Source organism: Nelusetta ayraudi, unplaced genomic scaffold, assembly GCF_046127955.1.
Source record: "Nelusetta ayraudi isolate G7.1 ecotype Tasmania unplaced genomic scaffold, CSIRO-AGI_Nayr_v1 ptg000004l, whole genome shotgun sequence".
Lineage (NCBI taxonomy): Eukaryota > Metazoa > Chordata > Actinopteri > Tetraodontiformes > Monacanthidae > Nelusetta > Nelusetta ayraudi.
In genome coordinates, this window is record NW_027466054.1 from 16,953,465 (window position 1) to 16,976,458 (window position 22,994).

The 22,994-nt window shown below is 45.8% G+C and overlaps 3 protein-coding genes across 8 annotated transcripts; 2 read left to right on the plus strand and 1 right to left on the minus strand.

Annotated features, from left to right (window-relative positions):
- Nucleotides 1-965: 965 nt before the first annotated feature.
- On the plus strand, nucleotides 966-6,756 carry LOC142897107 (uncharacterized). 3 transcript variants are annotated; one of them, XM_076039185.1, is made up of 11 exons: nucleotides 966-1,104; nucleotides 2,409-2,499; nucleotides 2,632-2,787; nucleotides 2,911-4,210; nucleotides 4,316-4,369; nucleotides 4,573-5,275; nucleotides 5,361-5,564; nucleotides 5,660-5,723; nucleotides 5,805-5,926; nucleotides 6,015-6,166; nucleotides 6,385-6,756. In XM_076039185.1, exons 1-11 carry the CDS (start codon nucleotides 1,061-1,063, stop codon nucleotides 6,483-6,485), a joined length of 2,991 nt encoding a protein of 996 aa, XP_075895300.1. In that variant the 5' UTR covers nucleotides 966-1,060; the 3' UTR covers nucleotides 6,486-6,756. The 3 variants fall into 3 exon arrangements, with proteins under 3 accessions (XP_075895300.1, XP_075895309.1, XP_075895317.1); XM_076039194.1 differs by having other exon boundaries at nucleotides 5,663-5,723; XM_076039202.1 differs by having other exon boundaries at nucleotides 983-1,099.
- A 1,655-nt stretch (nucleotides 6,757-8,411) lies between these two features.
- Nucleotides 8,412-14,735, plus strand: ogal (O-GlcNAcase like). Of its 3 annotated transcripts, none has more exons than XR_012928430.1 (17): nucleotides 8,412-8,770; nucleotides 8,928-8,979; nucleotides 9,217-9,314; nucleotides 9,660-9,790; nucleotides 10,154-10,325; nucleotides 10,431-10,529; nucleotides 10,626-10,765; nucleotides 10,850-10,994; nucleotides 11,484-11,585; nucleotides 11,668-11,912; nucleotides 11,992-12,166; nucleotides 12,781-12,866; nucleotides 13,065-13,157; nucleotides 13,270-13,349; nucleotides 13,428-13,577; nucleotides 13,671-13,797; nucleotides 14,263-14,284. XR_012928430.1 is itself a non-coding variant. In XM_076039296.1 (17 exons), exons 1-17 carry the CDS (start codon nucleotides 8,698-8,700, stop codon nucleotides 14,397-14,399), a joined length of 2,076 nt encoding a protein of 691 aa, XP_075895411.1. In that variant the 5' UTR covers nucleotides 8,413-8,697; the 3' UTR covers nucleotides 14,400-14,735. The 3 variants fall into 3 exon arrangements, 2 of the variants coding, with proteins under 2 accessions (XP_075895411.1, XP_075895420.1); XM_076039296.1 differs by having other exon boundaries at nucleotides 8,413-8,770; nucleotides 13,457-13,577; nucleotides 14,263-14,735; XM_076039305.1 differs by having other exon boundaries at nucleotides 8,413-8,770; nucleotides 11,487-11,585; nucleotides 13,457-13,577; nucleotides 14,263-14,735.
- A 965-nt stretch (nucleotides 14,736-15,700) lies between these two features.
- LOC142897281 (soluble calcium-activated nucleotidase 1-like) lies at nucleotides 15,701-22,971 on the minus strand. Of its 2 annotated transcripts, none has more exons than XM_076039479.1 (5): nucleotides 22,827-22,971; nucleotides 17,729-18,292; nucleotides 17,505-17,645; nucleotides 17,198-17,401; nucleotides 15,701-16,874 (listed from the first exon to the last, which is right to left on the minus strand). In XM_076039479.1, exons 2-5 carry the CDS (start codon nucleotides 18,231-18,233, stop codon nucleotides 16,504-16,506), a joined length of 1,221 nt encoding a protein of 406 aa, XP_075895594.1. In that variant the 5' UTR covers nucleotides 18,234-18,292; nucleotides 22,827-22,971; the 3' UTR covers nucleotides 15,701-16,503. The 2 variants fall into 2 exon arrangements, with proteins under 2 accessions (XP_075895594.1, XP_075895584.1); XM_076039469.1 differs by lacking the exon at nucleotides 22,827-22,971 and adding an exon at nucleotides 21,671-21,795.
- Between the last annotated feature and the right edge of the window lie 23 nt (nucleotides 22,972-22,994).

Here is a 22,994-nt window from a genome sequence, read left to right on the forward strand (position 1 = left end):
TACTAACATTTACTGCTAGTGTGAGACACTGTTGGACAGAGATAGATGGACCCATAGGATTAATCAGAGATATAATCGTTCCATGATATAATTACTGTGGATTTAATATACGGATCACTGCAACTGTATTTTTATGATATCCTCTGTAATTAACACACAAACCTACTGGGGATTTGGGGTAAATTAGAAAATCTTACTAAGTGCTATTTACCGCCTGAAGATGACTCCCGGTTACACGTTTACAGCACTCTTTATTAGAGCTGCTGTCCATAAAGGGAAAAAAACGTATCCAAGCAAATTATCAAGTCCACTTTGAGTAGAGCGGCGAGAACGGTCTTCCGCAGATTTTTCACTAGGTCTCACCATTGACACACTCCGGGAAAAGGCAACTGATAAAGGAAAGGGTAAAGAATAAAAATGCATTTATACACGCATACAAAAAGTCCAACCCGTTGTAGTGTAAAATACTGCGTTCAAGCCAGCCAAGAGTGTAGTTTTCTCATTCGATCGCTAGATGTCGCTTTTTGACATAACTGGGAATAATTTAAAGAAATAATACACATGAACAAAAAACTCTAAGTAAATGTAAGGATCCCACGTGCCTTCTTATCTGACATATACGCAGTGATAATATAGTCTGTAAAATACTATATACTATATTATCTTATCATATATAAACGTTTTTCAGGTGCTTAAGGAAAAAAAAAAACTATGTGGGGGAGGCGTGAAGATGAATGGATGAATTAATGAACATATGATAGATTTCGTCATGAACTGTTTAAATAAAAGCATAATATTCACTGAATAATTTTTACTAAAACATAAACTAAAAACTTGTATTTAGCTGAGCAGACTCTGGACCTGATTTCTGCAGGTCTACTGCTGGCCTACTCACTCTCGGGCAGTTGTGAGAATCTGATCCCAGGCCAGCGCTCTACGTGCGCGGCCACGCGGTGACCACGTGTCCCCGCTCCCCAGCCCTGCTGACTGCTTCTCCTGCCAGCCGGGCCATGTGGAGCGGCAAGATGGCGGCGCTGTGAAGGGGATGTCGTCGATTTAAATGCCGGCAACGGTGACTTTGTGTCGGACTGCACTCGCTGTGAGGTACCGCTTTGTCTATCTAAACCAGCCTGGCACGGAAGTAGCCCAACTCGGGCCAGCTCGCTGGGGTTTAACTCGAGATTTCGACCGGCTCGCGAGACCACCGCATGCGCGCATGCATGGCGACACGTGGCTCAAACGCGGCAGTACGCTAGCAGTCGTGGCCAGACAGGGGAGTCCGCTGCGCCCGTGCAGCGGCTCTTCATTCAGACGGAAACAGACGAGAGACGATCTATGTGATAACACTCGCGTGTTTTTCTTGATTATCGCATTGTAGCCAGTCAAATGTTGTTGTTGTTTTGTTTTTGTTTTTTTACGTAAGGCGGCGAACAGGAAGGGAGTTGGGCTCGCTGTCTCCGGGGTACATGATGTTCTGATGAGACCACTGCTCCCTCAGCCACGTCCGGCTAAGCGGCTGGTCGAGAGGAAATCGCCAATTTCATGAAAGCTGTCACTGGCTTCATTGTGTCACGCTTTGTGTCGCGTCACAAGCGGTTGTGGGGTTTTAAACTGTTGAATTTGACTCATTAGAGGTGGAAATAAATAAATAAATTCGCCCCGTGTGAGTGAGAGAGAGCGAGACAGACAGACCAAACCCCTTGCTGCCCTGCACCGGAGCGGAAGACCTGCAGGCTGCGCTTACCTGCTTCCTGTCACCCCTGCTAGTGATCGTCAGCAATATATCTATCCCACTTCTCACATTTCGTAAAAGAGGATCTGAATCGGAAACTCAAACATAATTTGAATACTTTATTAAAAAAGACATTCATAGTTTCAATGCACTAAAATACAGCAACAGCTCATTCACAGATCTTATTTGCGATGTACAAGAAGACCTACAGTGGCAAAAAAAACGAGTACACACGAGGGTTTTTTTTTTTTTTTTTTTTTTTTTTTTTAATGCAAATGAATGAATGAATATAAAATGAAAAGTTCAAATGTAATATGAGACAAAAAGTATATTTTATGGATGGGTTATTAATCACCCTGCTCAATAATATTAGCAGTAGTCAAAATCCCAAATGTGCATGCAAATTAAAGCTCGACAAAGTAGGTTTTGGAGCATTTTGGAGCAACATTTTAGGTCTAACCGGTGAATTCCAAATTTCTTGACATAACTCATAACAGAAGATCACAGACTCATAATAACTTAAATATGCAACCATTCTGTCATACATGAGCAGTGATTGACAAATACATCAGCAGTGCTTGGAGCTCCCTTTAACATTAGCCACCAGTCGATAATCTTATGAAAGTCACAGTGTTTGCTTCCCATTTACCAATGTTTGCGTTCTCTGTGTCTCTAGACGCAACATGGACGGCGGTGGAGAAGACACGCAGGCCTACATGGACCAGTCAATCCTGGCTATTTTTGAAGACACCCCTGTTCCATCAGAGGTACAAAGCACATACTGTCTGTGAAATACACATTGAACGTCTCTGGGAGCAGCCCAGGGCTTTAGGCGTTATAGTTGAATTATGAAATTTGCCTTAATGATTAAATCTGGATTTTTATATGCTCATTTTTAGGGAAGGGGTGGAGTGGAAGAAGACAGTGAGAAGTTGCTATCCGCTCTGACAGAGATGTTGGACAGTGTGGGGGATGACGACTTGACTCTTTCGCCCTTTGACACCCTCCCAGACACTAAACTTCTTGTACACCAAGAGCCCAGAAACATCTCAGGGGTGAGTGTATGATGGAGAATAACACGAGCCTCTAAATTCATTAGAATGCATGAAGACGATTTCAATTAGCTTCTGTTCAGAGTCTGAAAATGATCACCGTGTTCCCTTGTCTCCCCTCTGTAGGAACCACCTGTTGCTAACATGCTAGGGTTGAGATCAGCCAGTGAGACTTTCCCTGTAAAAGAGGAAAATCAAGCTGAAAACAGAACAGAGAAAAACAGCATTCCGGTATCATTCAACGCCAGGACCAAGAAACTAGAGTCTGAATTGGAGGTCTTCACCTCGGCTTCACTCGTCAACCTAGTGAAGCTCATGCACCCGTATTGTCTGAAGCTGCATGTGAATGAGGAAGGGGCCAAATCGAGGAAAAATCACGCATTTTTCTCCCAGGAAGAGGTGTGGAAATACGAGCGACCCACAGAAGGGAGCGATGAGGAGATAAACGTTGTGTCTGATGATGAAGTAACGGAGAAGGAGGCTGAGGATCCAGAGAGGAGAGCAGACTCGAGCAAACACTTGAAGAGTGCGCTGCTCAAAAGCAAATCAAGCAAGGAGAGGAAAAGGGTGAGCTTTGGCCCTGTTGAAGTGGCTTCTTTTGATGAGACTGTGACGAGCAGCCACGCGGGTGAGGCGACGAGTGCGCCGGCGCTCTGCAATTCACCCGACTCCCCGCCTGAAATGAAAGGAAGCGAGGCAGAGATCGCACCGCCAAAAAGCCCAACAAAAACCAAAGCGCTCAGCCTTCAGCAGTACCGACAGCTGCGGCAAGAGAGGCAGCCCCTGGTGGAGAAACAGGGGAACTACACCACCAAATGGCCGTCGGTTCCTGAGGCACCCCGGGAGCTGACCCCCATCCTCTGCTCGCAGGGCCAGAAACTGGGCACCAGCAGGCCAAAGCCATCACAGGCGAGCGGCGCAGCTGTCTGGAGGTCCGCAACTCCAGATCACGTGAGCCGTCCCACCTCCGCTAGGCCACGCCCCTCGGAGGCCAAACCTGACACTCCTGCCAAGTACGGCAAACGGCCAAGAACTGAATCAAAAGCTCCTTCTTCCCCTGCTCGGCCACTAGCTGGCGCTGCAGCAGAGCGTCCTCTTGCACCTGAAGGCAAAGTGAGTCCAGCAAAAGCAACAGCGGCAGCAGTGATGATCAGCAGCGATCCACCAAATCCTGTCCTGCTCCCCGTGCCGCTGAGTCAGACATCTTCAGCGTGTGAGGACCAGACTTTAGGTCCAGCAGAGCTGCAGACGCATCTCTCAGGAACAAGTGGGGAGATGCCACCTGGAAACCAGGACGACGTCGCATCTTCCCAGGACGCTCCGACTGCAACTCATTTCAACGCTTCGTTACCAAGTGAGCAACTGGTGGAAGCTCTCCAAGCTCAAACCCCGTCAGAGCGACCGCTGCCCTCACCAGCTGTCTCAGGTAAGTCAGCGATCGTGATTAAACCACTGATCGGAATGCCTCTGCTAAACCTGTTTACTGAGCTCGTTCTCACACCTGTTTGTTTGTCTGCCTGTTTGGCATCAGGTATTGAAGCGGCTGATCTCACCAGCCTGCTGGAGCAGTTTGAGGAAACACAAGGTGGGTTTTCAGATGCTTTTATTGGTCCTTGTTGGACAAATTCACTGATTGTAATAATTCTATAAGGTGCACTGCTAGTTGTTTTGTTGGTGGTGTTGAACAGTCTTGATGGGACTTGAGGACCTGGACGCAGCAGTTGCTGAAGGAGCTACTGAGAGACGTCACAGTTGTGTAAACTCCCGTTTCATTCTTTGTCCTTTCAGCTAAACAGACGGGAACAGAGACCTCCGCGCAACAAGCTTCACTTCCCTCATCATCAGAGACACCCGGGACTCCTCACACTCTCAGAGATTCGTCTGATCTTCTGACATCAGACGCAGTGCCAGTCCCCGAGCCCCTGGGCAAGGAAGTCATCCTCGGCACGCAACAGGATGCACCGTCGGCGAGGCGTAAAAATTTCCCGTCCAAGGCCATTCAGATAATCGACCCCCGTCCTCTTCCACCCAGGAAGACACTCGTCAGCCTGTCAGAAGTCCCCAATGCTCTCGCTTCCCCTCATCTCTATACCTCAGTTTCTTCCGATCACGACTACTGTGCACCTGCGGACCATTTTCCTACAAGCAAAGACAGTTCCAAAGTTGAGGGATCCCCGCCAATCATGAATGACTCAGAATGCAAACGGGCAAATCCCCCCGAAGAAGACGCCGCCTCCATCGCCACGTCTGTATCTGAGGAGACAGCGCCCCCTGCAGATACGCTCCCATCCATTTTGCACAGCGTGGACACAGAGCCCACGTGCATACCGGCTGCTGACCACCAGGTGGTCCCGTGTGCCCTCCCCTCGCCACCTGCCAGGGGGAGAGACTGCAGGAGGTATCGGAGAAGGTCTCCCTGCTCCGACTCCAGCTCCAGCTCCTACTCCTCATCCTCCCCCTCTTCGTCCTCCTGCTCTCCGTCACCCAAAAGGCAAATATATTATTTCAAAAGTCAGTGTGTGGGTTCATCCTTTGGGACGTGCACCTGTGTAATCTTTCTTTCTTCCATCTTGCAGGCGGCGGCACAAACACTCAGAGAGCAGTTCCTGTTCGTCTTCCCCTTCTCGCTCCGTGTCTCAGTCCCCGCCGCAGAGCTACAGGTGGCCCTGCTCCAGAAGGAGATGCAGCAGGTCCAGGTCCCGCTCCCGGTCCTGGTCCTCCTCCAGATCTCGATCGCCGCCTGCCAACAATAACCTCAACAAGTGGAGAGACGTTTACAAGTCAGTTAAAGATGCAAGTTTGAGTAATGAAGTAAAACACGCGAGTCTTTCCAGGTGTTAAATTGATTTTCCTTTTCAACTGGCCAACCCCACAGCAGCAGAAAGTCGAGGAGGCTGAGAAGGGAGCACGAGCTCAGGATCCAGAAACTTAAAGCCATCGTGAGTAGAAGATTACCAGACACGTCAGTCTTGTTTTCCTCTTCCGTTTTGAGCCGCTGACTGATTGTAAAAACGTTCCAGGACGAGCGCCGGGTGGTCTACGTCGGTCGCATCTGCAGGTCCATGACACACGACGAGCTGAGGGAACGCTTCTCTCAGTTTGGGGAGGTGGAATGCGTGTCGCTGCACTTCAGAGAAAGAGGGTCAGCTTACACATCTCTGTTATTGAATGGGATCGCTTAAATACCTGAAGAGTGTGTTTGTTAACGGAGCGGTGTCCGCTTTCCACAGCGACCACTATGCCTTTGTCACCTTCTACGACATGAACGACGCCTTTGCAGCCATCGACAACGCCAGCAAGCTGCGGCGACCCGACGAGCTGCCCTTTGACCTGTGCTTTGGTGGAAGGAGACAGTTCTGTAACTCGGATTATGCTGACCTCGGTAAGATTGGAAAAAAAGTCTAAAGCAAGTGTGCAGTGTTTGTCAGCGCTTGTTGTGTTTTGCATACGAAACAAAATGTCATACCAAGAGGTTTAGTGCCTCGTAAGTTTTGGGCTCCTGTTAATGTGCAAATTGGGAAAAAAAATTATTGAAACATGAATTACTCTGTGTTGACTTTTTGAGTACTTTAAGCCAACAGTAAGTGTGTGTCTTCCTAGATGCGAACAAAGACACCGACTTGGCTCCTGTCAGAAGCAAATATGAGGACCTTGACTTCGATCAGCTGCTGAAACAGGCACAGAATGGAATGAACACGTAGCAGATGTCGCAGCGGGACGACTAGACCCGGACCTGAACGGAACAGAGATGAGAGATGACTCTTTTATATGTAGCACTCGTTTGTTAGCTTTGCATGTTATTACTTCTGTCATGATTACAGATTTTTTGTGTTTGGTGATGTGGTTGGTTGGTTTATATGTCCCATTTGAATTAACAACCTACAATTAATGTTTATTACGTGAACACATGTATTTTGCTTTTCAACACACTAATAAAATTCCTATTTTTGCTAATAAAAACATTCAAACCAAGTTTGGGGGTTTTCTTTGATTCAAAATAACGATTTAAGCCAACATTTATTATGGTTTTGTTAATGGAGCGGCTATTGATATATTTTTTTGTCATCTTTGAATAACTTCCGGGTGATGTTAGACTGATTAACTAATATATTTTATAAGGATTGAGGGCAGTGGCACTTAAGTGATAAAGCTGAAAATTAGTATTATAAGTTTACTAAGATATGAGCATATGAGATGTATTTTTGATACTCCTAAATGTAAAGGTAAACGGTTTTTGTTTTTTTTTCTGTACAATGTATGGTGTAGAAAGTACTGATATTTGTGTATAAATGTAGAGAGTAATGGTAAAAATTCGTCAGAAAAATAAATACCTAGTTAAATTTTAAGTACATAAGACTGCAAAATCTACTACAGTAACGAAGTGTCGGCAGATTAGATCAGGAGCCTGTATTTAAAATGCATGGCTTTGTCTTACTTCTTATCGCTCTCGGCGCTACTGTTTCTTTAAATTTAGGGGGTCACTGTCCCTTGAAGATGTACGACCAGTAGTTCAGGACGCAGGTCCGGTCAGCGTGCGTCTGGTGTGAAATCTTCAAGTGAACTATTGTCATCATCACAAGCAGGGTAGCACCGCTGCTGACTCACTGCGGTCAAGCCAACCGACAGACGGTCGAGCCAGCAGGCACTCGCTTTTTGCTTGCTCCGTGTACACCAGGTATTACGGTAGTCATTGTACTCAATGGGGAAACGAGATCGAATCGCTTGTCTCTGTACTTGGTTTCAGATGAACATTATTGGAGAATTCCTAATTGTCAGGCCAGTATTCCACTTCAGGGTGCTCGTGCACCACGCCAGGAACACCCTCACTGAATTTCAGCAATTTCTGATGTAGTATTTCAAAATAAAGCTCATCCAAAAATGTGCACTTTTTATGTTGATAATTCGTGATTTCAATTGAAAATATTTGGAGAATTCCTAATTGTCACTCTAGTATTCCACTTCAGGGTGCTAGTGCACGACCCCAGGAACACCCTCACTGAATTTCAGGAAATTCTGATGTGGCATTTCAGAATAAAGCTCATCCAAAAATGTGCATTTCTTATGTTTATTATTCTTGATTTCAGATGAAATTTTTTCGAGAATTCCTAATTGTCACTCCATCATTCCACTTCAGGGTGCTAGTTAACAACCCTAGGAACACACTCACTTAATTTCAGGAAATTCTGATGTAGCACTTCAGAATAAAGCTCATCCAAAAATGTGCACTTTTTATGTTTATTATTCTTGATTTCAATTGAAAATATTTGGAGAATTCCTAATTGTCACTCCAGTATTCCACTTCAGGGTGCTCGTGCACCACCCCAGGAACACCCTCACTGAATTTCACAAATTTCTGATGGAGCGTTTCAGAATAAAGATAATCCAAAAATGTACTGGAGTGACAATTAGGAATTAGGAATTAGGAGTACATTTTTGGATGACCCTGAAGTGGAATGATGGCGTGACAATTAGGAATTCTCCAATAATGTTCATCTGAAACCAAGTACAGTGAAAAGCGATTCGATCTCGTTTCCCCATTGAGTACAACGACTACCGTAATACCTGGTGTACACGGAGCAAGCAAAAAGCGAGTGCCTGCTGGCTCGACTGCTTTTTTCGAACTGTCGGTTGGCTTGACCGCAGTGCTGACTCTCCCTCCCCAACCCCCGCAGTTTCACACTACTTCTGCGGTTCTACAACTTCAGCCTTTCATAGACTTGGACCGCCCGCGGCCGCGGCTGGCCGGAGTGCGCAGGCGTGCGAGGACGGAGCGATAAAAGGGGAAGAAGTGGAAGGGAAGGACCCGCTGCTGTACAAAGACAGACAAGCATGACAACAGCGCCGCGTTAGCGCCAGCAAGCACCGCGACAGGCAGCTCTCACTCACCTATTATTAAGCACCGAGCCCAGAACCATGTCCGCACCGGCCGGTACCGAGGCTCTGAGCCAGGCCGCGAACAAGAGGTTCATCAGCGGCGTGGTGGAAGGTGAGCAGACAGGTCCGGGACCGGGGAACTCAAACCCGGAACTCCGTCGCAGCTCTACGGATAAACGTGATTGGGATTGTTGGGTAATGTTGTCATAGCGATGCATATGAATTGTCTGTTTGGTGTATTTGTAAACTCGGGCTATGTCTTCATGAAGGATTTTATGGGCGTCCGTGGACGATGGAGCAAAGAACGGAGCTATTTCAAAGGTGTGTGTGTGTGTGTGTGTGTGTGTGTGTGTGTGTGTGTGTGTGTGTGTGTGTGTGTGTGTGTGTGTGTGTGTGTGTGTGTGTGTTAAATCAGTGTCACTCCTGATTCCTGCCTGTTGTCTCACAAAGTGAAACCTTAAACTTTTCTTTTGTTTTTGCATCATGCAACACCTGATAAAGTCCCTGTTTTGTTTTGTTTTTTGTCTTTCTTCTTGGACCCTGCGGCGTTTTGTGCAGAGAACAAAAGTGGGGTTTGAACACGTACCTGTACGCCCCCAAAGATGACTACAAACACAGGATGTACTGGAGGGATCTGTACACCGAGGAGGAGGCAGGTGAGTGAGTGAGTGAGTGGCAGCAGCCAGGCCTGCCTGAAACTGTTTGACTGCTGAAGTAAACGCAACATCATGAGGGATGAATTCCGTTCGGTGAGCTTTTGAACCACATCGCACATCGCATCAAAAACAAAGCTATCAGTGAACTTTGTGCGCTCACAGATTACTTTCACACTCCTGGAGCAGCGAGTGGAAGTCATCGCGTGTGCAAGAAAAAAAAACAAAAACAGAGGGAGTTTTTATGGGTTTCCAGTAGCACATAAGCTGCTTCATCAACAGCCTTTCAGTGCAAATTGTATACGTGGGCATTTTTTGCATTATAACGAGGATGCTCTGTTGTTGCAGAACAGCTCATTGCGTTGATATCAGCGGCTAAACGGTATGGCATTGAGTTCATCTACGCCATCTCCCCTGGATTGGACATCACTTTCTCCAATCCCAGGGAGGTGGCTACGCTGAAGAAGAAACTGGATCAGGTAGGACCCCCAACGCCACTCCCTCCCATCCTTTTTTAAAAAAACATTACACAAACAGTTTTGACAGTCAAAACTTTAAACTCATTGTATGGTTGTCCTGCCAATCAAGTTGGGACAACACAGCTTGTGATACATCAGCTGATGACAAATATACCTGTGCATATGAAGAAGAGGAAGAAGTTGAGCACCTGCGCTACTTCTGTTTGCATAGCAGAAGCTGAAGGGTGGATGGCAGAGAAGTGATTAGACTGGAGCTGTGTGCACCTGCTGTTTGTGGTGCAATGGTTCAGTTTATCAATCAGCAGCAGTGAAGTAAAAAGGAGTTTAACCTTTTTCTGCTGCTCTGCCCTTTTCTGGCCTCAGGTGAAGGAGTTTGGCTGCTGCTCCTTCTCTTTGCTGTTCGACGACATCGAGGCGGAGATGTGTCCGGCCGACAAACAGGCCTTCAGCTCCTTCGCCCACGCCCAGGTAGACATCACCAACGAAGTGTACAGGCACCTGGGAGAGCCCGCCACCTTCCTGTTCTGCCCCACAGGTGAGAGCCGCCTGCTGCTGCCTCTTCTGGAAAGAGTCTCGTGATTGGTCCTCTAAACACCACCTTTGCATTGTGTCTTTCTTGTTGCCATCGTGCAACTTCAAGATTACTGCGCTGCGTTTTGCACTCCCACTGTGTCCCAGTCCACATACCTGCACACGGTGGGAGAGAAGCTGCTGCCTGGGATCGACATTCTGTGGACTGGTGAGAAAACACAGCATCTACACACGTGTATTTACAAAAAAAAAAGGGGGGGAAAGGGCAAATTTCCCTCCATCTTTACCGGTTTGTGTTATGTAGGTCCAAAGGTGGTGTCCAACAAAATCTCTGTGGAGTCTATAGAAGAGGTATCCTCCGTCCTGAAGAGGGCGCCAGTCATCTGGGACAACATCCACGCAAATGACTACGACCTGCAAAGGCTGTTCCTCGGACCCTACAAGGTAAAGTGGAAAATAACTGTTTGTCTCTGCGCCCGTTGTGACTCTCCCGCAGGCCAAAACTCTGCTTGTTTCTTTCCCGCTCAGGATCGGCCCACCGAGCTGATTCCCAAACTGAGCGGAGTGCTCACCAACCCCAACTGCGAGTACCACCCCAACTTTGTGGCCATCCATACACTGGCCACATGGTGTAAAGCCGGCGCAGAAGGAGGGCAGAGGGACGTGGAAATGGGTGTGTGTGTGTGTGTGTGTGTGTGTGTGTGTGTGTGTGTGTGTGTGTGTGTGTGTGTGTGTGTGTGTGTGTGTGTGTGTGTGTGTGTGTGTGTGTGTTTTAATGTTTTTCCTTTAATGTACCAAGGCGCTAGAGACTCTAGGTTATGAAGAAATAAATACAGGGGTTTATCACTTTTATCACCATTAGCTCCTAACTTCTGCATACCTGCAGTCCCTGGGATGGAGGCACAGGTAACAACTGTGAAATTATACATTACAATAATAGAAACCACAGTAAGATCCAAATACACATTTCCATATCTGAGGAAGTGAATGATGTGATATGAGTATGTGAATGACAAGTCACCAGTTCCATCACTGGATCACGCAGAGAGACCGTCAACAACTAGCCGCACTCACACCTACCTTAAAAGTTAGAGTTGCCAGAAACGTGCTGTTGGTTTTCCTCTCGGCTGAGGGCAACTGTCACTTCCCACTATGACATCAGCAGGTGAGCAGGAGCCAGAGCCCTGCTACAGCCCCCAGAAGGCGCTGACCCTCGCCCTCACCGACTGGTTAGAGGATTTTCAAAGCACCGATCAACCTGGAGGTAGAGTGACTCAAACTTTTATTAAATTTTTTTTTTTTTTTAAATCATGCTGAAAAAGTCTCTTTTTTTTTAATTCTTCCAGCTCACGTGAAGAAGGATTCGCTAGACGAGGAGCCCATGCAGACCGACATGGCGGAGAGCCCGTACGTTCCCGGCACTGACGAGAACCCGCTGTACACGGCGGAACCACTCACCCTTGACGACCTGACCCTGCTGTCGGACCTCTTCTACCTGCCCTACGAACACGGGCCCACGGCCAGGACCATGCTGCAGGAGCTGGACTGGCTGAAGAACCACAGCGTGGTGGCCTCCGCGGACACGGACCAGGTGCTGCCGCCCCCGCCGGCTTGCGCTGGCGTTCTCCTCGCCCAGTTTGTTCGTGTGGTGACCCAACTTTCCCCCTCAGACGGCAGAGTGGCGCTCCAGAGCGCAGCAGTTCGACGGCATGTGCGAGGCGGTGGTGCAGATGTTCAACCGGCTGTCCAACGCGCCCAACCGCAGCATTCTGTACGACCTCTACAACTACATCTGTGACATCAAGACCGGGGTCGGCCTGGCTCGGGCCTACGTGAAGGGCCTAGGTGAGGAGAAGCAAGTCTTTGACTAAAGGTTCGACACAGGTTGGCGCACAGTGCAGGAGGAGAAGATGCGATTGGACGGACTTTCATTTACCTTTTGCATCGTGCCAGTGAATTTCCAGGCTGAGGACACTGAACGCAGGGATGTTCTGTTCACTCTGCAGTCTTATTTAGCACAATATGAATGTTAGACCAGTCTATCTTGTTACATCTAGGGGTGTTGACAAGGCTGCAAAGCTCAATAAATAAACTCTTGTACCCAGTTTTAGTCAAGCTCACCAAAGAGCAGGAAACTCGGTGTCAAAATTAATACAACTGAAGTGACAATATCACTAATATCCATTTGAAAAAAAAAAAAATTAACAGACCAAAATAAGTCTGGCAGAGCAGGTTTAGTTGAAGATGAAAGGAGAGAGAAAGGAGAAAAGAGTGCCTCAATGATCCTTATAAGCAATTAAAGGCAGCACCACTCCACAGGACTTGTCAGACAACAAACACACTAGAGCAAATATATGAACAAAAAAAGTAACAGTTTCTCTCTGACCATCGGATTGTCCACCGTCGTACATTTCAAAAAGAGTGAAAACCTTTAAAATGTTGTGCTTGCCGGCCTGTAGGAGGACACGGCCCACTGTCAGCCCAGCCAGTGAACAACGATCCCGAAGCCTGGACCTTCAGAGGAGGCCTCTCAGGAGAGTTCCAGGTAATCTCAGAACTGAGTCACACTGGTTATCCCTTAATGGATCCAGACTCGACCCATTTACAGATCTTTGGTTCGTTTTTTATCATTCCAGTGGAGTGACCTTGCACAAATGCATATTTAGCCCTCTGTTAACTACCTTCTGCTAGAATCGTCATTGAACGCATGTGTGGTGAAGTGCTTCTGCTGTGACTCTTGCAGAGGATGTTGCCGAGCCACGGGAACCGGGACCTGTTCACATCTCCTCCCGTGACGGAGGTCTACTGCATCCGGCCGTTCTGTCCTGATGACAAGGTCGGGGGGGCGGGGGGAGGGGGGGGGCAAATCCTCAAACTCTGTCAGAGGTTTTTTTTTTGATAAATTGTTCCCATGAAATAGTTTTTCTTTTCCCCTTTTCCGGTCCCAGTTGCAAGTGCAAAGGATTTTCCGAGAGGTCAAAAGTGCGGAAGTCCCCCTGGGAGTGCAACCTCCACTTCTCTGTGACTGGTAAGACAGATTTTCTCCGGCGGTGTAATTATGACTTCCCGTTTGAGGCCACAAACTATGTAAAATACGCTTTGCCAGCGTGTTTCTCAGCACTCTGCCTTTCGCAGCTTGTTGGAAGGTGAAATCCTCCCCTCCCCCGACTGCGCCCTCGTCCTGGAGGATGAGACGGGTGTATGCGGCTACGCTCTGGCCCTCCCTAATGCCAAACAGGCCGCCGCCAAGGTTCAGGTAACTGGATCCACCATGTCAACGCTCTCCAGAGCCTCCAGGAGATGAAGTTCTCGTGCCACGTCCGTCACTTCTTGTGCCTCCTTCCTCCAGAGGGCGGTAAACGATTCTGTGCTGGAGAACTTCCCCACCCTCATCGCTGCGCAAGTACTGCCGCGGGTCACTGACTCTCCAGCCAAGCGCATGATTGGCCAACTGTTGTCCTCCGTCAAGAGCAGCGGTAGGTCCGGACTCCGTGTGTCAAAAACATTTCATGTGCCTCTTGACGAAACCGTCAAGTTTTGTCTGTTTGACGTGAGAAAAACGTCAAATCTAAATGTGTTGATTATTACTTAACTGCCATTTGCTTATTGTTTTTTATGGGATATTTGTCAACAAATGAAGAGAATATTCCCAGTGCAAAGCTTACAAGGTCACACAAGTCTAATTTTATGCTTTGCAAAGTCACATCCTCCGTCTTCAGATGTAGTTTTTTATGTACTTTATGCAAACTGACCTTTTGTCACAAGGAGTTTTTTTTTCAACTAGGTGACGCTGTTTTACAACCACTACTCTCTAAATGCTTGTTATTTATTGCCACTTGGGTCTTTCATTTCTTCACTGCTTAAACAGGCAAATATGAATGAACGTTATCGTTCAAACTCCTGGTTGGCAAATGACTTCAGTGTTTTTTGCAATGTTCCAGGTTCTAAAGGAGTCTTCTGTGAAGTGAGGCAGAGTGATCAGAAGATGCTGGGCCTTTACACCCAACTCGGCTGCTTCAGGCCCATAACAATGGACAATCTTCCGCAAGACGTTATTGCCATGGGAACAAGCCTGTGAACGGGGATCAAGATGAGGCCGTTCCATCGCGTTTGAAATGTTCCAGGAAGAATTGTTGCTGATCTGAGCGCTTCATCGCCTAAAAATCTGTCGCCATCAAATAACAGGCGCAATTTATTGTCATCGCCATTATAAAGTACTTTCACTACAATAGGAAAAGGTGTCATTAAAATATGTTTGAACAAAAAGCCATATAAAAATGGATAGTGCCAGTCGTTTTTGCGATAGGAGTGCCACCTTCATTCCACCGTCGTGATAACATAACCTGAGACTTACTTCCTGGAGTTTGTACATGTATGTTGTTTTACTATGTGAAAAATAAAACAATTTTTCTAACAGCAGATAAGTTTATTAGTGTTTGGACTGGTCACAAATTTTGGTAATTACTTGAAGTTTAAAGATGATACATACAAAATTTTAATTTGAGCCATTTGTGCTCACAACCAGAAAGGCTGAGGAAACACAGGAGCAGTGTAGACAGCAACAGTTTAGAGTCTGTATACTTTTTATTTTTGCCACCATTGCTTTGGAGTCTGTAGCAGGCAGAAGTGGCCAATGAATTGGACTCATTTCCATCAATGAAACTCAGAAACAGTTACACTGATCAAGAAAAAATAAATAAAAATGACAAGTTCATCCATCACCATTTTTGAGCAGACTATCCCTTTAAAACTAACAGGCCTCCTTGAAGATTGTTTGAGAACAGGATGGAGTTCATTATTAGCATGTTGGTTAATATTTAGAAAGGCTGACGTGCTTAAAAAGATAAAAATGTGGGGATTAGAAGATAAAAGCTGATCCGCTTAAAATGACTGGACCCTTGAAGTCTATCCTCACCATTACAGTGTTAGGTTAAAATAAATTACACAGCAAACAATAGGTGTCACTCTTTAAATCAGTTTTGAGATATATACATATACATATTTATGTATACGTATATATGTGTGTGTGTATGTATGTATGTATATGTATGTATATATATATATATATACATATATATATATATATATAGCTTCCCCTGAGTGTCTGACCAGCAGAAGTGTGCAGATGAATACTGACGCATCACCTGTGGCCTAAACATACTTACGAAAATTGTTTTGTCTAGGAAGTAGGTTTGCGGCTTATCAGTCTACGAACAATGGATGTTTTGAAGATAATGTTCGCTTCTAGCTGGTTGGATGATAACTTGATGTCCCGCATTGCATATCTGCCCATGCAGATAACTTTAAAGCTAACCTGAGTTAATATTTCATACCTTTGTCGTGTCAAATTTGCAGAAGTTAATGAACTACTGCAAGTAGTTTACATTAATGTATAATTTCAGTGTAATTTACCATTACATCAGACAATGACCAGTTACAGTTGCAGTCTAAACTTTTTTTTGACTTTGTCAAAGCTCTAGTATTGTTGTGCTTCATATTTGAGCTCTATTACAAAGACAGTTGACAGGGTGCAGCCAAACAGAAAACGACTGTCATCAACAAGCTTTCAGAGCAATTAAAGGGAGAAAGTTCATGCAAAAGGTGGAGAAAAAAATGACACAATCGTATGTTCTTCCTTGGAAGGAGAAAGAGGTTGAGTCAGGAAGGAAGAACATCCTCCTTAGTGATGAAGTCAAATACAGTATAGATGGAAAGACTTTGTCAACCCTAGTTGTCCCTTTTTGACCTGGAGTCTGATATGACTGAACTCGGGTAGTGCAAATCTTAGGTTGTTAAAATGAAAATATCAGTTGTTTCCAATCAAACCACGATGCTTATCTTGAGGTTAAATAGCAAAAACAATCTACTAGCACCAGTCTGATGTAGTAAAGTCAACACAATAAAAACATCAATATTGATTTAAATAATGAGACTTTAAAACAGAAATGGAGTTGTAACTGAAAGGTGAGCGGTCATCCCTTTCAACTACTTGTTAACACCTACTCAACTATCTCCAAGAAAGTAAGGGTATTGTTTTTTGGTTATTTGCATACAACATTATTGCACAGGTGTTGACTTTGGAATGTAACAGTTTTCAGTCTAAATAACAGTAGTGTTGCATGTGTACACGTTGCAATCCCCGGATGTGTAAGGCACCTGGCGCCGCACGCCCTCTCTTCCCTTCAGATGAACTCCAGCCCTTCGTACTTCACATCGCCGACCTTAGCCTCAGGCATCAGTATCCTACCATCCAGTGTGAACGCCATGATGTAGGTGGCGATCTTCCCTGCGTCTTCCTCAGATTTGAGGGCCAGGACGATCTGATCGTCCGTGTCCGGCACAAATTTGAAGGAGGAGAAGCCGTGGGTTGGGTTGAACGGGCCGACGCGCCGCAGCGACACGGCGCTGAAGTCCGCGGGGCACGACAGCAGGATGTTGGCGGCGCGGCGCTCGTCCGCCGTCTCGTCGTAACGCTCGTGGCTGGCACGGCGAGGGAGAAAGAACCAGCGCTGCAGCCGCTCGCTCCACGCCGCCGACTCGTGGATGAGGTACCCTGTAAACAGAAGGCTTGTGATACGCTGGTGGGGCCTGACAAGAGGACGAGGTTGGAACTAAAGAAAACTCTCTTTTGAATCAGGTGTGTCTGAGTTGCAGCTATACGCTTCCATTTTTCTAAGTCTCTTGACCAAAGAAATAACAGATAAATCCAGATGACACTAAATAAACAGGATTCTAATTCTAATTTTTGAGTGAAAAATGGAACTGACATCGTGCAATCCCTCAATCGCTGCTCCCTTTTTTGTTAAACTTACATACTTGAATGACATTAATACCTCAGAAACCATCAGCATTATTTTTAGACCTTTTAAAACCAACCTGGTGGCTCAATCCCCGTGACCCTCCGCAGGGCGTTGTAGTTGGACACCCAGCTCCTGTGCTGCACCTCGCCGTGGCTGCCCACCACTTTCACCCACTCCGGGTTTTCGTGAACAACTTCCCCCGTGGTTGTGGTCCACTCTTTCCCCAGGCTGCCCACGTACAGCTGCTCGTCTTTCACGGCCAGCCATTCGGCTTTGAAGGCTGCCCCAGGGCGACAAGTGGCGTGAACACGAGACAAATCTTTCCAATTGAAACACTTTGAACTGTGAGTGAGAAACAGGCCACAGGATTTGTGGCGACTGACCTTTCGAGACGGTGCCATCGCCGTCTGGCAAAATGACCCAGGGGACGGCCTTGTTGTCCTCGATCCTGTACACCACACCTGTGTGGTCGTCCACCGTGTAGAGGTGACCGTTAAAGACGATCAACTCCGACAGCTCCATACCTGCACAACATCGTCCCGTCAAACATCAAGCTTGCCGACACACAGAACAAGCCCGGAAGACACAAACGCACAACAGCCTCTACCTCGTCCGTTCTCGCTCAAGTGACTCTCCAAAACAAGTGTGTCAGCGTCCCACTCCACTTCCAGCCTGTCGCCGCTGTCCGAGACCGTCAGGTGGCCCCTCTTCAGGTAGCTGAACCACGTCTGATCTTTTGGGCTGCGGGAGGCCAAGTCCAGGTCTGCTATCATACCAATACGGTAGCGGGTTCCGTGGGGAGTCCTCTCCGGAGGACTGAGCGGGTATGTGTGGTTGTAAGGTACATCCGCTCCCTGCTCGTGGTGGTAGAGGATTTGCCCATTTTGTCCGTTTGCTTTACCCTGAGACTTTCTGTGGTGGTGTGCTCCTCTGGTAGCAGAGCTTTTGGCCCCTGCTGTCCATTGCAGGTACAGCACCAGCGCCAACGCCAACACAGTCACGACACTAATTGCGCGCCACTTCGGGTGAAAACGCGAATCCAAGTGAACTGCTTGTGTCATGAATACCCAGACAGGGTGAAGGCTTTGTACGGTGACACCAAGGGAGGCCATGGGAGTCTCCTCTTCATTTTCACCGCCACACTTGGACTGGGAGCCGCCAACACTCAGATCTGGGGTTGAGCACAGAGAGGCACGTCAGAAGTTGGTGAAGAGAGCTTTTGTTATAGATTGAGAAACAAGGGAAACTGTAAGAGCCATAAGATTATAAATGTACCCAAAGACATTCACAAGAAGCAACAGCGGTGGAGGATCGTGGGTGGGGTATAACGACATAACAGGAAAAATAGCCTTTTGTTCCTATTGTTGTATTGTGAATGTTACAGCCACAACAAACAACTCTAACGGCTTAGAAGGCCGAAGATCTAAAAGGGACACCACCACAAACAATTTGAGTGTGCAAAAAAGATAATTTATCGTCAAGAACCATATTCAAATTAAATAAACCCCCAACAAACAAAAGGGACTGGAGGCCCCGGCAAAAAGGCACAAAAGAGGGGGAAGGTCTGAGCCAGCCATGCAGGTGACCGTCGCCTCAGTCCAACCCCCATAAACTGCCTAAAACAACTTACCTAACACAATCAAAGAATCGAAAGCGAGAGCGAGAGTTACAGAGAGAGAATGCCGGAGAACAGAATGTGTCCTAAGACGCATTCAAAAACATGGGCGTTCTCCCGTCGACTCACAACAGTGAACAAGGGACCTTTGTTGTGCTGTTCAAGTTAATCCTATATATTCACAACAGAGAAAGGAGAAGACATGTCGAACCTGACAGACTGAACTCAACCCTGTGGTACCCAGATGTCACTTTTTGACGACAGCAACAGAACATATGTGATCTATAAATTTGACACCCACTGCACGTCTACCCGTCCTAGAGAAGATAACTCATCTGCAGCTCTCACTGAGGTTCTCTCTTTTTCCATGTTAAGGTTTCCTCACCCACTTCAAGGATGCAAGGGTAGCGGATGGCATATCTGTAGAGAATCTAAAGCGCATCCATCCATCCATCCATCCATCCATCCATCCATCCAAAGTTTAAGGAGTGAGGAGTAAGTTTACTCCTTACACTCTGGACAAGTTGCCAGTTCATCACAGAGCCACATAGAAAGATGAACAGACATGCACACATTCACACACACCTATGGACAATTTAGAGTTCCCAATTGGTCGTCACATGCACGTTTTAGGACTGTGGGAGAAAGCCGGGAGAACGTAAAGCCCTTTAAGGTAAATAGCTTTTAGCAAATGTGGGCTACACAAAAAAACCTGATTAACTGCCTGAACACACACACATACACCAAGCACTACATAAACTTCATGTTTCTCAAAGCATTTTAATATTTTGTCACCTCAAAACAGGCCAGTAAATAAACTAGGACATAGACTTCCTGGTTAATTGGTGTGTCTTGTTTTTTCAGTCCTTCCACATGATGAACTTCCATTGTGTGAAACTCTTTCTCTCAATGAAATTCAAGTTATTTGAATTAAAAAATGTTGCCCAAGCCTTCGACTACAAAGTCATTTCTATGGTTTCCTTCAGGGAAAGACGCAGCCAATCATCTGCCTCTATCTATACTTCTCATCCTTTGCATCCTCTTCTCATACCAAATAAACTTCATGTCCTCTTTCACTACATCCATAAATCTCTTCTCTGCTTTTCCTGCATGCCTCCTGCCTGCTAGTTCCAACTTCAGCGTCCTTCTACCCAGATATCCACTGTCCCTCCTCTGAACCCATCCAAACAATCTCAGTCTGGCCACTCTGGCTTTATCCACAGAACATTTGGTCTGGCAATAATATCAGTCTTATAATTGGGGTGACTGATCACAATAATGAATGTGCTGTGTTTGAACGTGGATTGGAAGCAAAGACAGCGGAAACGTGTGCTGTTTGTTTTTGGCAAATGTGGTTTAATTAAGGGGAGGGAGCGTGAAGCCGCTGCCAGTTATTGGTTCTTGCCAAATTATGAAAATGGATGTTTGCACAAGAACTTAGAGGGAGGAAATTCCAGTTTAGGATTTAATTTATCATGTGGGTTTACATTTAACAGCTGTGCAGTGCAGCACATGCTCCTGAAGTTTAACTCTTCGGTTCAAAGGCTTTATTTTGTTTTGGGACCATCTGTATTACTGCAACAACTAAATACCTCAGCTAAACATCCTGAGGGAAAGCCGTTATGTTCCGTTATTCTTGAAGTTTACCATGTAAGGCTCTTAAGCTAACATTGTAAATAAATTCATATTCTCTCTGACAAGCAAAGGTAGTAGCTGGATAAACTACATTTTCCTCATCACAGCAGTGAGTACGTTAGTTAGTATGATTCCTAACTCGGTTAAGAATTCATTCATGTTGCCTTTCACAGTAAATTTTACAGGGCTGGGACAAAGATGGGCTAGGGCTACGGTCACCAAGGCGTACCTCAGTGAGGTAGTAGTTCCCTTTTTGACATCATAAAGTGCACATCATTTGCATAGCACAAACTTCATAAAACATGAAGCAGAAGGTTCTGGGATGCTAAGTGACAGATTAGAGAAGCTCCTTTTAGCTTTGGAAGAATTTGCAGAGAATTGGATCCTAAATATTTTCATGGCAAAAAAAAAAAGGTTATATTAAGTGCTGTGACGTTTCCTCGTTATATTCCCTCATTCTCTTCAAAGTCAAATGTGTGGTAGTCTGTACAGACATAACTTGGCTACATTGTTATTGCTAATAAAATATTTATCAGCAATAAGATACATACATCACAGACAAACCCATAATCTCTGAATTGTAATGTTTTATATATTCTATCACCCAAGTCTGTGTCTCGGATCAACAGTCCTATAGAGGCCCCCAATCCAGGCCCCCTATTCCTGTACTTCAGAGAGGAATTTCCTGGAGAAAAAAAAATGAGAGCCCCTTGTTTGTTTTAACAGTATAACTGCAGCATTCTAAGGCATAGGAAGGTTACAACAAATGTGACTGTGTACCTGTGGAAGACGATGCAAGAGTAAGTTACACAAGTGGTAGATCTGAGGCAATCTACTGTATGTGGGACTGTGATTGCAGAAACCACCACAGTTAAGTCACTGAATAAATCAACATAAGCATTCAGCAACAAAAAAGATAAATATATCACATTTGTCTCAGCAGGAGAGTCCCAATAAACTGCCTCTCCCTTGTAAATGACATATTTTCCAAGGAAGACGTCTGTGGCAACATGAACCAGCTCTAAGGAAAACTGACCAAAAGCTCTATTTGTTCGTACTCAAGTCAACAAAACAGTCTTACATCACATACAGCTGCAGAGCATTACTGTTTCCCCTTCACTTCTCCCTCTAAACAAGTTCACCCTCCTCGTCTAACATGCTCTATAACACACACACACAGACACAGACAAAGTCTTGGCAAACAAAGAATGCATGTATTGTCACCATGGTGGGCACAGCTTATTTCCCATCCCAGACCCAAACACAAGCCTCGCTGTATGAATAAATTCAATTATTCACCCTTCCGTCGCCTCCTCTCTCCCGTGCGTGCCGTGATCATCGTGTGGCTCTCTTTCACACACATCCCCTAATAAGCAGCAACTCCTCCTCCCTTCAGGCCCCTCTCCCACATGAAGAGCTGATCTCTATCTCACAGTCTCCTCCTTTCCTCCTCACTTTTGACATTTTACCTCCTGCCACAAAGTAAAAATTGCCAGGATATCTTTGTAACCATCTGTACTATATTTGTACTCTTTGTAACATAGAGGAGTAAATCTTTGTTTGAGATTCCTGTTTTGTAATTACTTAGGTTTACTTTTATAAAATTTCCTGCCACAGTTAGTAGCACAAGTTTCTCAATTCCCCCCCCCCCCTTCTTTTTTTTTTTTTTTTTTTTACCATCTTTTGTCTTTAGTTCAGGATTATTTTTTTTGTTTGTATTTTTGTTTTATGTATTGGGGGGTGGGGGCCCACTTTTTGGGGAAAATATTGCGCAACAGATTTTGTGCCGATGCACTAAAGTTAAAATTTCTGCTGGCCCCAGTGTGTAGAGAACATTGGAAAAGTAATTTTAGTGGAGGACGGGACTGTCCGCGTGCACTTGTTTGATAAACATGTAAACAACACTGTGAGATATTGGAGTCACGGCACTCTTAGGTTCAGCAGACTTCCCACAATAACATGATTGCTATACTTTTAATAATAATCTCCAAATACACCTTTGGACTGTCTTTTTTTTTTTTTTTTTTTTTTTAAATTGTCCCAAATACTTTTAAATCACACAAGTTTTCCTTGCCCTTATAAGCGCTTCTTATGTAACAGCTACCCTTTTACTTAAAATTGCCGTCTCATCAACGCTTCTGTGTTTTAAAGGGGCGTCAGTTTGAGTTCATGTCCAACATGGCAAGCACAGGAGCATCGACAGTAAATAAATGTCGCTCCGTGAAAATAGTTTGTTAGTTGTTATTCACCACAGCTGTCAGACATACCAGTTGACTCCCTCACCGGAACTCTCCTACAGTGAGGGAATGCCAGCCTCGACCGGCCGGCGTTCCCACGGCTAAGTGTTAGCCGCCAAGCTAACTGTAGCTAGCAACTAACTCGTTGCTCCTGGCGCCGGATAAAGCGTCTTTTGCCTTATTCTGACACTCGTCTCTCATTAAAAATGTAGGCTTACCGTATACACCGGGCCAGTATGTCAGCCTTATTCTGGTCAGATATTGACGGGCGGCTCGTTAGCAGTTGGTCGGCGGAACGAGCGTTCGCTGTCAGGGGCACTTCCTGCCTGGAAACTCTGAACCAGTTGTGGGAGTCCAGTCATTAAAAGTTTGAAGTGGGACAATTT